General features: G+C 39.0%; 1 protein-coding gene and 1 long non-coding RNA gene across 3 annotated transcripts in view; both read right to left on the bottom strand.

Annotated features, from left to right (window-relative positions):
* LOC116059772 (copine-9-like) overlaps positions 1 to 14,984 on the bottom strand; it is a 310,601-nt gene that overhangs the window by 166,018 nt on the left and 129,599 nt on the right. Inside the window, exons 5-6 of the mRNA XM_031313026.2 lie at positions 11,564 to 11,603; positions 3,971 to 4,047 (exon numbers count right to left, since the gene is read on the bottom strand). Coding sequence (XP_031168886.1) covers positions 3,971 to 4,047; positions 11,564 to 11,603 — 117 coding nt within the window. The remainder of the gene's footprint in view (positions 1 to 3,970; positions 4,048 to 11,563; positions 11,604 to 14,984) is intronic.
* Positions 5,834 to 7,992, bottom strand: LOC116059775. 2 transcript variants are annotated; one of them, XR_004897558.1, is made up of 4 exons: positions 7,772 to 7,992; positions 7,505 to 7,578; positions 7,231 to 7,385; positions 5,834 to 6,246 (listed from the first exon to the last, which is right to left on the bottom strand). It is a non-coding gene; the product is annotated as an uncharacterized LOC116059775 (long non-coding RNA). The 2 variants fall into 2 exon arrangements; XR_004107368.2 differs by having other exon boundaries at positions 5,834 to 6,272.

Below are 14,984 nucleotides of genomic sequence, written 5' to 3' on the forward strand. Positions count from 1 at the left end.
CCAATATGGGCCAGCTCACCTGCTTGTGATGACCATGTCCAGTGGTCTCCAGTAAGTGCAATAAAAGTACCTTCTGCCAACTGCCTTACTTTTGTAGCTTTTTCAGCGTTGTACAGTTCATGTTTTCTCGTAACAATAGTTACCCTGGAAGGTAGCTTGTATGATGGGTCGCCGTGACGATCTGAATGATGTCTTGAAGACCGGTCCTGAACTATGTTGATGGGTTTGCAGTCTGTTGCGACCCATTTAGCGATTAATGTAGTTAGCTTTGCTCGTTTTGTTGACCAACTTGTGGTTTGACAGCACAGCTTGTTGACCCTGTCTCAACACTAGCATCTTTGCGAACATCAGCCAAGCCACACATATCACACGAAGCGTAACCATCCACAATGCGATAACGGGATGAGGTTGGGGTCAAACTTGATAAAATGCTTACTTTGAGTTAAAAAAAAATAACGCGCTCATTTCTTTAAATGAATCGCATGCATTAATGCGTTAACGTTGACAGTCCATTATATCAGTATGCAGTTTCAAAGCATCAGCATGACCTTACAGACAAAAGCTCCTAACATCAGAAATACTGTGAGGCAGTCCAAACACTGCTAATGCTAAAGCTAATGCTTTGCACGGCTAGCTATTACAACCAGCTATTATGAGAATTATTAGAACACTTTTTTTTTCGGTAAATGTGATGCGCCGCTGTGAAATGACTCAAGTGATTGAATCATTTTCTCAGACTTGAAGAAACCTCCAGAGAAGAAGACATTATTACATTGCATGTCATTTAGCTGACGCTTTTATCTAAAGCGACTTACAATTGCTATATATGTCAGAGGCTGCACGGCTCTGGAGCAACTAGGGGTTAAGTGTCTTGCTCAGGGACACATTGGTTGATGCATCGCAGTGGGAATCGAACCTGCTGCCGAATACAGCTTGACTTGATGGGACCCAGGCAGCAGTCCTCCCCCCACACATACTGTACAGTACATACAAAGTTGCTAGAATCCAATAATGGCATCCAAGGGCATCAGAGCCTTTGACTGACGCTGACAAGCTGCCTGAATTAGGAAATGCTCTTTTCCTTCAACAAAGAGAAATTATAGCTGCCCAATGGGCTCTGATAATCAGAGGAGGCTGTCAGACTGGGAATATGTATAGTTATAGGTGGCAAATTATTACGTTTGGTTTTATGAATCTGAAGAGGAGTTTTCCTTTTACTGTTGAGGTTGTTTATGTTTTTTTAGCAGTAGGTTTTTACCAATCAATTATATTATTATTCAGGACACATGCAGTATGACAGGGGATATAATTCCTAAAATTATAAAAGTTCAAATAACCTGACAGAAGGAGAGGCATTGGTTCCAAGGTGTGTTGGGTGTGTCCACCTGTCCTCTCCTACACCACAGTGGAGCCAGCAGAGCTGCAGTTCAAGAGTTCAAGAGCTATCGCGCATGCGCATAGGTAACTAAGCAAAAGTGGGCTCTTGAACTTTTGACCTGCTGCAGCCGGGGCTCTGCTCTGCTGGCTCAGCTGTGGTGTCAGGTTATAGCCTGTTGCTACACAGTCATTACTAAGTACATAACAACGGCAAATCGTTTTTTTATCGAGCTAACTCTAGCAGGGGGATAACACGGTGTAGGCAGCACCGATTGTTTTCGTTTTTCTTGCTACTGACAGCAATCCAAATTTACAAACAACAGAGCTACGTGTTGAAATCGACCGGAATTCTCCTTTAACCCCTAGTTGCTCCAGAGGCGTGCAACCTCTGACATATATAGCAATTGTAAGTCGCTTTGGATAAAAGCGTCAGCTAAATGACATGTAATGTAATGTAATACTTGTAAAGATTTTTTTTTGGGGCATTTTCGGCCTTTATTTTGATAGGACAGCTGAAGACATGAAAGGGGAGAGAGACATGAAAGGGGAGAGAGAGGGGGGAATGACATGCAGCAAAGGGCCGCAGGTCGGTGTCAAACCCGGGCCCGCTGCACCGTTGTGAATTCAAACAAAACTAACTATTACGTCCTCTGACAACATTGCGGTCGAGAATTGGGCAGTCTATCCTATGTACAAAAAAATATGTTTCGGGTCACCGGGTGGAAGAGTTGATATTCCAATGAAAAGTATTCTCTCATCTAAAGTGACGGATCACGACATGAGTACCATTTCAAACTTTATTTACTGACTGAACATTTCTTTCACTCAGAACTCAAAAGAGAAGTCAGCAGTTTTAGGCCAGTGGGCCATGTGGATTTGCAGATAAACATTCTACTTTGAATAAACACTGAATAAAATAAGGTATGCTAAGTGGTCAAATGCCCTTCATTCATTCGCTTGAAAAGTAAATGTCCTTTGTGATATTCATTAACAGGATATCGAGGCGTAGTCGTTGTGGGGAGGGGTTACAGTTGGGGGACTCATCGCTGCTTTTTGCAGATGAACATGTATATTTGCATTTGAGACTAATATGATTCAATAGCAAATTAATGCAAACTATTTTGATCTGCAAGGCTTACTCAGTGCATTTTGTGCCAAAGCAATTATAAATGACTATAATCATGTGAACAACTGACCTAATGTCATAAAGTTTGAAGAAGTTTAATAGTCATTCAGCGATTGTGCCAAAGTGATTGAGAAAAACTGTAAAGTTATTGTCCAAGGATACGTGTAGACGTCTAGTCTTTTCATCAAGCATCTTCACCAGGTTATCATTCATTCCAGCAATGCGCTCACTTAGTTTTCGTAGCTCTTGTGTGATGACCTGATTCTCATTTGAATCTACTTTGCAGCATCTTTCCACCTTTCTCACTCATGGTTGAAGATTCTTCAACAAATAATATCGAGCTGGATACAAAATTGTCTTGTAACATTAAACATATTAACTGTTATTTAATTATCAGATTAAATTGTGTCTAATGGAATTGCACCCAATCAATTTAACATTGAATCAAACCGCATTGAATGGTTCCAGATTAAAATGCATTGTCCCTGAACCGTATCGCAGCCCATGTATCTGCATATGTATCGGATCGTCTTATAAGGGAGAGAAAGAAGCACAAGAAACACATTAATTAACAAATCTTGGGTGCCATGACACCCACTATGGTAATCACTGCTGTAGTCTCATAGTCTTGTTGATATTGGTCTCTGAAGTGCAAAACACAACACCTTCATTGAGCAACGTTGCATTAGACACCCACAGCATACACCGGACTCCCCGTACAGACAGAAGACGTGGTCAATGTAAAGTAGTCTATATCCTTGACGTTCATCGTGTCCGTTTCCTTCTGCTTTCTTTGTGTTGGAATTTTAAACTCAGGTAGATTTATGAGGACTGTGGTTAACTGCTCCTCAGATCTCTGCAGGGTACATCCAGACAGCTAGCTAGACTATCTGTCCAATCTGAGTTTTCTCTCACACGACTATTTTACAGCGACGCCGTGCGGAGCTTAGCATCGCCCAAGATGATTGTGATTGGTTTAAAGAAATGCCAATTAACCAGAGCATGTTTTTCTCCCATCCTGATATGCTGTGTGGACTAGCCAGACCCTCCTCCGCCCGCAGCATGTGGATGGTCTGGCAAAGCGAGACTAGTGTAGAGTAGCCAGATGTGCTGTCCTGGTGAGCGAATGTGATCAAACTGCTGCGTTGACATGTGTCAAAGCTCATTATACGTCATAGTGACTGTTGTGTGGGCCTGTTTGGCCATGCGATCACTAGTCAATCACTAATCATAGTTCTAATAGTAGGATCACAGAAGGGTTCAACAAGTTCTTGAATTTGTCAGTTATACAAGCTTAGATGAAGTGAATCGGGGGGCAGTGCTATGTGAATGTGTCCTGGCAGCATTGGTGTGTATTGATTTGAACTGTTTTATTATTAAAGAATATGTTTTTAATTTATTTGTTAAGATCAATTTCCTGCACAAACTCCCCAGAGAACCCTGGCCTCAATGTGTAGCTGTACTTACGAGAGTGTCCTTTCCAGCCTGCTGCCTGTCGAGCCGATGATCTCCCCCAACGTACAGAACATCTGACCCAGGAAGTCCTTGACAGAGGAGAGGAGATCAGCACGCACTTAATACTGCACAATACAGTCCAACTAGAGGCAATGGGTAATTGGGCCAAGTGGGTAAAAGCCATGGGATATTGTTATAAACCAAAATGATCAGATTTAACGTGGAGTGGTTCTGCTTTTATTCAGCGGGATGGTACCTGGCCAAGAACAGGCTTGCATCTTTCTGAGAGGATTACCAAACATGAAGGCAGCAGGACAACGGGGTAAGGATTGGGATTGGGAGTTTGTGTAATGCATCATAAAGCAATATGGGGTCCTATAAATTGATCATAAAGTGTCAACAATTTTTACCATAGATGAGAATGAGAAACCTGTCTCTAAAATGCAAGTGAAAGAAAGCAAATTCTGTTTTGATTTCTGAGATTTGTCATAATCTCAAAAAGAGCACAATCTACTCACAATCCAGCCCAGATGGTCTACTATATGTGGAACAGTGTGACTCCCTTCATCTTTATATAAACCAGTGAAGCAGAAACACTATTCAGGAAATGTATTTCCAGCCGATAACAAGGAGGAATGAAAAATGATGTCAGCATACCTTCTGCTCATCCAGGGGGGCAGGCAGGAAGAAAAGACACACATAAGTTAGAGGACAAGCTGAAAAGACAGAATGAAAAACATTAAGTAGATATTCCAAAAAGAGTTGTTGTGAGCTGATGTCAAATGCTTTTAACATGAATTATTACTGTAATCACTGCACATTGTATGCAAATTCAAACCCAAGTCATCTTCTTGATTGATTTATACTCTTTATGCCAAAATTTGTGTTTTATTTTTAGTTTCAGTTTAATTCAATTCACAGTACTCAGATTCCCTGGAGCCCTGCAGCAAAATGTTTTCAGATGAGTAAAAAATAACTGAATACATGAATAATCAGTTAACAGTTAAATAAAATGGTTAAATAATAAAACAAATTAATAATTAATAATTTCCCCTTAAACTCAGTCTGTTGATTAAAAAGTTTACTTTTTACTATCCTTTACCTACAATCAGTTAAGTTCAATTTGTTTAGGGCCTAAGCACAATGTCCCAGTCTCCTTATTTCCACTTCTCTGAATGCTTATACACTGAAAAAATTGAATCATTGACTTTAATTAAATTTATTATGTCAGCAGGTTCCACGTATTTTTATTCGGTTAGTTGAAAGCAAAAATATTAAGGTCATTTAATTTAACTAACTTATGTTACAGTAACACAATGATTGTAAATTCAGCTAATTACAATGTTTTACTTCTGATCAACAAGAGATATTTAAGCTTAACCAAATTAAGTCAGTTACGTTATATTAACCTAAATAATATATGTACAGGCTACATATTTTACATTTGTCAATTAAGCATATATCTTATTTGTAGTAATTAAATAATACATTTAATTTCAGTTAATGAAAACATTAGGTTTTCATCTACTATAAGTTTTACTATTTACTTTGACATAATTTAAGTTTGTCAACAGGTTCCACACAAATGAATTTGGTACACCCAACATAGTTTTCTTATTTCCTTTATTCACCAACATAGCAGTGATTCAGTAACATTTTGGTGCAATTCTATACACTACAGTAACATTGTATACAATAAAGTAACATTTAAATGCATGTACACATTTGTAACATGGAATTACAGCTGCAAATCAATTGATAGCAAATTAATAAATAATTCACACTTTTTAATAAATAACATACTTTTTACGGTTTAATAAATAATTAATACTTTTTACAATTTTCAAATTTGTTTACAACAAAATAATAGTTTTAAAAGTTTTTCAAAAGTTTGCAAAACAATTGGTTGTTTTCCTCAAGTAAAGTTTCTCTGCTCTATTTTCAAACAGGTAATCATTTTATTCAGTTTCGGCCCAAAATATTTCTCCTGTTCTATGGAACATTCAGCATCCACATAAGTGATTGTCTCATTCGTACAGTTAGTTCTTGAGCAGCTGTACCTTGGTTGAAAGTCTGCAAGCATCCATTTGAAGGAAGAGCTTTTGAAGTACTTCAAAGAAGGCTTTCAGTCCGTTAGGATAACTGAGGGCACATGCAGAGGCAAAGTCTCCCAAGTCGTGCAGAACTTCAACACCCTCAATCACAATTCCAACAACGGCTGGAGGAGTGGTGGTATCACCTCCCTTAACATTGATGCTGTAGATACCAAAGGTGACTTCTCAAGCTCCCTCTCAACAGCTGTAGCATCGGCTTCCTTTACAGAGGAGAAAGAGCAAGGAGAAAAACAATTATATTAGAAAATGTTTTACCTATGCAATTCAGATTACCTGTATATAATAATTTTAATAGCATCACCCAACAGTATGTGTATAAATAATAAGATGAAGTAATGCTGGGTGACTGTAACAAACCAGAGATCATTTTTATCATTTACATTTAATAAACACTGACTAAGCACTTTATTTGGTAGGGCAATCTAATGCAATCCAACAGCTCTGCTATAGATTCTCTTTAACTATACTTAGATATTTTCATCTTCATTGTTTTTGTTTACATTGTGTTCCTAATATTCTCATGTAGGTAGACAATACTAAAACATTTGTACATTAAAACTGTACACCGCCAACACCCACTACAACCTCACTAATTAACTGGAAGTAAAATTATCACCTTACTGTTAATGTCCGAAAAAAACTCTAGATGTACAAGTTTAAAACAATAATGCTTACACAAACCCACATTTCTATAAACATGTTAATTGGATGACATCTCAAACATGGTTACCACCACTTTGTAGATGTTCACATTTAACAGGGAAGGGAAAGAAAAAAACAGTAAAGAATCTTGTTTGAAACTGAAGTTTTTGTCCCTTACCTTCTCACAACACTCACTAATAGATAAACCCGAAAACCGGCCTCAATTGTTTGTGTGATCAGAGCTGTATGTTGAGAAGCAAACTTTTTCTCATTCCAAATTTCAATACATTTGATCCCTAAACACAGCTACAGTGACTGATCTGTGTTTATATTCAGAGGTGGCTGCAAATAAAAAATTTGAAAGAAGCACAAGAGTTGCTGTTCAGGCAACTATCAAAACCCACCTTTATAGCCTACTCTTAAGGGTGCATTCACAGATACTGTCTAGTCAGTCAGAGTCACTAGTCAACATCAACTTATAATTCCATAATATTTTCTACCAACAGCAAAACATACCTGTGTCATTGGGGCCATAATGATCCTGATTTTCCTCCCTGCAGAGCCTCCTTTGTTCTTTAACACTTTCATGAGCTGCTCAGTGCGTTGGTCAAGTTGTGTAAGGAACTTTGAGAGAAGGGGAGTAGTAGTAGTAAGACAAATTCTGCCTCCATCTGAAAACATGTCCACAAACACAAATTATATTAATGGTACCTACTATTAAAACAGTCAACATTCATTATTTTAGTAATAACTCATAAAAAAGGTTTTTCCATGTTCTGCCATAACGTACCACATGCAAGCTCCGCAGTGCAGCTATAACACATCAATAAGGAGGGAGCTGACAAAGGCTATCCCAGCCAGGATCTGAAATTCAACATATTAACAGAAGCCATCAACTACTGAAATGCATTACTTGCATTTAAGAGAGCGCTATACCTTAAAATAAAAATAAAAAAATATATTCAGAACAAGATAATGAAGCTGTCATCTAATAAATGTTCCTAAAAATATGCAAAACGCAATTTTGCAGTAATTAGGTAGCTAGTTATGATCTTACCTTTTATGAATAGGTCTTATCCAGACAGGAGCACAAATCATCAACGAAGCAATTGTTCAGGATCTGAAATGTTGCAACATAATGATTACTAAAAGAGACAAATAAATGTATAAAGATGTTAACAGATCAATTATTGGGGCACATTTTACATGGTTCTTAAAGCAACACTATGCAACTTTTAGCTGCAGCTGTAGTTCCAATGAGACAACCTGTAGGGGGACCGAAGCGGCTGGTAGCGCGAGCTGTAGTTCCAATGAGACAACCTGTAGGGGGACCGAAGAGGAGGGTAGCGCGAGCTGTAGTTACATGGTGTTGCTGAGCTACAATATGACAAAAATGTCCTTAAAGCCTGCTTTTACATCATTCTTTAGCATGACTTTCACACACTCAACCCAATTAAAAAAATAATGAAAAAATAACTAATGATTTGGCTGGGGGGGCTATATATTTTATACTCTAAATAAATGTGCAAAGTAAACTTCCAAATTCACCACAAATAAGTGGATGGGTCAACTCCACAAATGGGCATCTTTTCTATTGTTTATCTGTATGAGCTAAATGCAGAAAGTTTAGCGCGCAGCGAGCATGACACAGCCACAACATTTACTTCAGGCTCAGAGGCTAACGTTAGTAGCAGCATGCTGCTTGTGGTGTTGTGGCCTGCCGGATTACCTGTTCTAATAAACCGCGAAAGCGCCGCGGCCACACCACTATGGAAGCGACCCCGAACGTCATTTTTCTGGTTGTTCACCCTCTCCCTCTGCTCCACTCGAGCTGACCGGAGCTAACCACTAATCTGAGCTAATTACATTGGGCCACCAGCACTAAATTCAAGTTTAGAAACACTACAACACACGTTAGATATAGCTAAGCAGCGCCCTGCTGGATAAACAGCAAACCGACCTGGGTCATACAGTTGACGTTAGCTAGCTAGCTAAGTCTGCTAGCGAACATGTCGAAGACCCACTTGATTTTACAGCAGTTTGCATCACAAACACAAAGTACAATCATGCTCAACATGAAAATATTACACAACAGGTTCGAGTAAAAGAAAATGTCCTCCTACCTTTTTCCAAATAAGACACAAAACACCAACTGCAACTTTTCCGTTACCGAAATTAACCGAAGGAGGGTCAGGCGGGGTCAGGTCAGGAGTTCAAAGCTATACGCATGCGCAGTCTGACGCATCTCAGTCTTCTTCTCCTTTTTTGGTTTAAATGGCAGCTGGTGTGTTATACTGCCGTCTTCAGGATGTAACAAGTATTGCAATCCTAATTCACTTTAATTAAATGTTTTGGGATTTATCAACACATTCATATTTTTTACAGGTAACAATAGACACAATTACATGGACTTTACTTGAAAATAACATTTTAACCTAACAAAGACATGTATTTTAAGTAAACTGAACATTAAACAACTATTTAAAGTGCACAACCCCCCTGATTAAATTTTTTGAGTGTATAGCAATGACGTGTGTGTTTCCATGTCCAGCTAAAATGGTTTAGCTACTACGAGGTAGTCTAATTAGCATTAGCTGCACTGGCGTTTATGTGTTACAATGGTTAGCTGTAGCTGAAAAGGCTGGTGCTCAGTGAGTTTAGCTACCACTGACGCTAGCACACACATCATAAACCAATCCCTGCCCCGCACAGGGTTTCCATGGAAACGCCCATGCCATTTCATTTAAGCATCAGGAGTGGAAATGTGCCGTGGAAAATAGGAGATGTTTGGTGGGGAAGAGAACAAAAACGTCATTAACCATGATGTGCTAAGTTAAGGAGTTGAAAAATGTAAATGAAACAAGCTTAAGATTAGTAGAAGAGTGACATGAACTTACAATATCTGGATTGGAACTCAAAAAACTTTTTTTAACCAACTCATCCGACGTTTAGGAAACCTGTAAAGTTTGACTTGGTAACACCTCATAATAACCACCACTAATACATTTTAAATTAAGAGTGAATTAAACATTAGTTAAAGGTGCTCTAAGCGATGTTGGGTGACGTTACTTCTTGTTGACGTTCAAAGTATTTTCAAACAAAACGAAGACTAGCTTGCTCCTCCCTCCTCCTCATCCCGTACCCTCCCTTCTGTGCTTCAGCGCACTAACCCCCCCCCCCCCCCCAAAAATCCTTCTTGTCCGTTATTAGCTGAACACTGGAACACGGTTTGTGTATGTTTGCATGCATGGACCACTTTGTTTTTGTTGGCGTGTGTGGACCCTAGGCTGTCTATAGAGACCGCGTTTTTTTACAGTGTGTTTAGGGGACCGGCAGCTTGCAGATAGTGAGAAGATGTTTGCTGTATGTGACAAAACATGTTGTAGCCTAAAAAAACGCGTGACATCGCTTAGAGTACCTTTAATAGTTATTTTACTGTTAATGAAAAATGAAATGATAATAATGTATACTAATTATTAGTAATATTATAATTTATATTATTAACAGTTTGTTGTTGCACACATAACATTTTATATATTATATTAAGTACCTTTAAAACATATTTTTTCAATAGCTTGTTAATGGTTAATAAATACTTTGTAAAGCATCTATACACATTGTTTAGATTAGATTCAACTTTAGATTCAACTTTATTGTCAGTACAAAGACAGCGAAATGCAGTTTGCGTCCAACCAGAAGTGCAAAAAAAGCAGAAAACTGCAATGTGATATACAAGTATAGATGGTGGTGCATAGGCAGGACAAGAAATATATTGCAGTGTTATAAGAGCAGAATAAATATGGCTATGTAATATGAACAATGTATGAACAACATACAACATGTACAATGTAGTAGCAGTGACATTATACTAGTAGTGTTTATAATCTATGTTTTCAATAAACTGTCTGTACACTTACAAAGTTCTCAATGCTTCGGTTAACATTTAGGGACCCTCATTATGCTACCGTTGAAGTTTGGTGATATTTTGAGCGTTTTTAGTGGTATAAATAGCGATTTGTTTTTACGTTCCCTGTGCCCCAAATACTAGCGTTGTAAGCTAATCAGCGGTCCGCGCTAGCGTCTTTCAAGCTCCAAACTCATTCGATTAGCATGAAAACATGTCCCAGAGAGCGACAGAGTGGGTACACATCTGTTAATAACCCCTAGGTTCGTTTTGCGCCGGAATTGTCCTTTAACTGCTCCTCAGATCTCTGCAGGGTAAATCCAGACAGCTAGCTAGACTATCTGTCCAATCTGAGTTTTCTGACCCTCCTCTGCAGCACCGCGGTGGGGGCAGGTCTGGCAATGCAAGACTACCTTCCGGTGGACTGCCGTATGCTGGTAAATGGTGAGAGTCAATTAATTATTTGATCCTGTTTCAATTGAAAATACAATTTCAATTACACGTTTGTGTCTGAGTGACGTCTCTCTAAAGCTATGACGTCTGTGTGTTTGGTACCGGGATGTAACATTATTGTGTGTGTGTGTGTGTGTGTGTGTGTGTGTGTGTGTGTGTGTGTGTGTTTGGTACCGGGATGTAACGTTACTCACACCTTCTTTCTCTTCCCGGCTGATAAAAGACGCTGCATAAAATACATCAGGTGAGATAACCTTGCATGTTTTGTGGAACAAAGCTAAGCTAGCGAGGTGATGTATGTTGTGAGAGATGTAGTTCACAAAGCGGTTTCACGCTAAACTAAGTGGTACTACGACAAACCTATGACAAACTGAGACTTTCTTCATTCGCTAAATAATCTTTTAAACTGACAAAAATGGCTTCATGGCTCAATTTAAACAGGTAACATTTTTTATTCTTTTTTCTTTTTCTTTAGGATTTTAGGCTACTTACATGTTTCGAAAGGTTGGAGCTCCTTGTATCCACATTGTACCTGCAAAAATAACAGAAAAAACAGCTGACTTTTTCTTTTCTTTTTACTTTGAAAAACACTGCTGTCCCCTAACAACATAATGCCACAGACATTCAGATAGGAAAAAAAGAGTACAGCCTTAATTTGATTTGACTAGCAACACAAATATAATGGACTGCTCTCCCGGGAGTACAGATATAAAAATCTTGTTTGCCAATTAAAAAATTTGATAGATTAGATATTATTGGAGAGATGTTTCAAGAGCTATAAGAATAAATGTATGGATCTGGAGCCACATTTTTATATAATGAACTCTGGGATCAACATGCAGATTGAAGTCAGTTCCTCTCTGGCAGACGTGTTGCTTCTTTTTCTTTCTGAAGGCTACTGTCTCACCAAAGGATTTCCTCTTAAGTCTTACATCTTTGAAAAGGATTCTGTTTGTGTTTGACAAATTAAATACAGCACTCGTGTGTCGAATAACATTACACAGATGTCATGTATTCTTCAGTTCTCCATCTCTCTCTGAATCTCTCTGCCGTTTGCTGCTAGCATCGTTCTGAAGTTCAATGTTCACAGTTCTTTATTAATCATATGCACAACATTAACAGAAGTAATCGTTGGCATTAAAAATCTTCGGCCTCAGGCACCTCCAACAATGCTCAGTAAATAACTACAAGATAACACACAAGTAAAAGCAAAGTCTGAACCTAAGTCAAAAAAAAGGGCAAGAAGATAGACGGCTGAAATATAAACAAATAAAATATAAATTAAGTATTATAATATACTTTGTCTAGATAGTATTGCAAAGGAATATAGTAATGTAATGTATAGTAATGGCATCACTATGACAGAGTAGTAAAAAAGAGTTAAGCATAACTTTCTCCATCTCAACTTAGCCAAAACAAAAGATATAGCAATAGGTTGCCTATTTCCCCAGCAGCCCATTCTCATCAACAACCCCACAGTTGAAATGGTTGACAACTTCAGATACCTTGGACTCACACTAGACAACAAACTCACTTTCCACCAGCACACACAGGACATTCAAAAATCAACCGGGTCACACTCATACGTGTAACCAACATTGCTGCCGGATTAATCGGTCTCCCCTTACCCACGCTCTTAGAGCTCAATTTCGAGACCATCACAACCACAATAGCACCCACTGGACAACATACACCCACTCCAACGCCATGTCACCATTCTGCCCTCTGGACACAGGTACAGGACCCTGAGGTGCAAGAGAGCTCGCTATGGCCAAAGCCTGGTGCCTGCAGCCATAGCAGCCCGAAACAAAACAGCCAGATAAAACCCCTCAGTGCCACTTTGTCTGTGTTATCTGTCTGTGTTATTTTAGGTAATTCATGTCATTATGTTCGTACTTCTGTTTTTCTGTAAGTGTGCTGTCCATAACATACAGTGTTGTAACAGTGTCTTGGATTGGGGTTGGAACCTGGATCATGGTTGCAGCTGCTGCCTTGGTCCCGCTCAACGCCCTACTATGCCCTGCACTGCTACTACTATTAGTTCTAGTCATAGTTCTATTATCTTTATTTGTATTATAATTGCCACTGTTCAGCATACTATAATTAATATGAATCATATTTCTCCATATCTTTATATCTGTATCAGTGTCTGTGTCCCAACAGGCAGCGGCAGATGGCAGCCCACCAAGAGTCTGGGTCTGTCTGAGGTTTCTGTCTGCCTCACAGCTGTTGCACCAAATGCTTGCTGTAAATTAGAGAGTGTGGTCTAGACCTTGTCTATCTGTAGAGTCTCCTGAGATAACTCATGTTGTGATTTGACACTATAAATACAATTAAATTAAATTGTGAATAAGAATTTCCCCTTGGGGACAATACATTCTATTTCGTATAGGCTTCGCTCTCTAAGAGCTGTTGCTATTCGGTTTATCCCTTCGCGTATGCGCCCTTGTGCTCTGCAGGGGCCTCTATCACGTCCACAGTTACTGTATATTACAGGTGCATATATCTCAGCTACCCGCTGAGGTCAGGCGTGAGCTCTTAGACGACCCCATAGCCCCCGATGGGTTATTTGGGCTGCGCCTTCAAACTGCCACGACCCATATGCACCAAGCGGCCGAGGAAGCTCCTGGAGGGCGGTGTTTCAGCCACAACACTGGCATCACGATGGCCGCTCTAAGAGCACAGCAAATTCACTAGAGTCAAAATTGTGGTGTTAGACCAGTTTAGAGTAAAGTGTTGAGGTTCTGGTGTTGGTTCTGATAGAATGAGCGATGTCCTAGTGAAAAACATACTATTGTAGGCGTAACATCACAGAGTTAACGGTATTCAACACCTATGAGTGTTACTTAAACATCCAGGCATTTCGGCAGGTAGCTTGTGAAGAGAATTTGACGGACGCCATTTTATTTCACTCGCTTGGAGCCTTCGAGCACATGCTGTGAGCAAGAAAAGGAGTTTGGTGAGTATCACATAACTAACGCTCGTCATTTTATTGCTATTCTGTATTTAAATGTCCTCATGTTGGTGTGTTTCAAATTTGTGAAGACACAATAAAATATTTTAGCATTAAACAAGTTTACATGTAACGTTACATGATGGTAGGTGGCAGGTGCACATTGTGGATAACTTAATTAGCTAGCTAGCTAGACTAATGTTAAGCTAGCTAGCGTTAAACTCCTTTTGAAAGTTTAAGCTGTTTGGGTCGCACAGCTATCTAACGTTAGTCATTATTAACTTTTTTTAATCTGATATGACTGTGTCCTGGGATTTTCTCTGCAAAATTATGCACTGTATCTTAAGTAACGTTAATCGCTAACACTACCTAGGCATACAAGCTCCCTATAACGTTAGTGACTCTCGCGCTTTTTATGGCTTTTAAAATATGACCAGGCGAACATAACATTGGCCTTTAGTTGCACCTCCTCAAACTGTTTATTAATGTGATGTATCACTTTATTTGTAGCAAACCATTGGACGACGAGGGTTCAAATCTCTTCCTTCAGGTAAGTTAACGTTTAGTTGGGCTAAATCTTTACCTTTTTAAGTTGCCATAATGCAAACGTAACTGAGTTTGAATGTATAGCTAGTAATGTGTTAGTTGTGAAGGTGTCCTGTGGGCTATTCTTCCAACACAGTGATAAATGCTTTTCGATATGTTGACGCACATTTACTTTTTAGGTCGGTAATGGACGCGACGTGGCGCCGGTTTAGATGCGTGCTTTAAAACAAACTCAAATTGTTTGTCAAATTGTCAAAAATTTGAAACTTAAAATTGGATATGCCAATCCGTTTATTTTCAATAACAAAATGAATCAAACAAAGGAAAGTTGGTATACTATTTTGTGTGTTTCAGTGCGTTTGTTTGACAGGATACAAAGCTATCGCTGTCATCATAAGAACTGTGAAGCAGTAT

Source organism: Sander lucioperca, chromosome 6 (genome assembly GCF_008315115.2).
Source record: "Sander lucioperca isolate FBNREF2018 chromosome 6, SLUC_FBN_1.2, whole genome shotgun sequence".
In the NCBI taxonomy this organism is placed as follows: Eukaryota; Metazoa; Chordata; class Actinopteri; order Perciformes; family Percidae; genus Sander; species Sander lucioperca.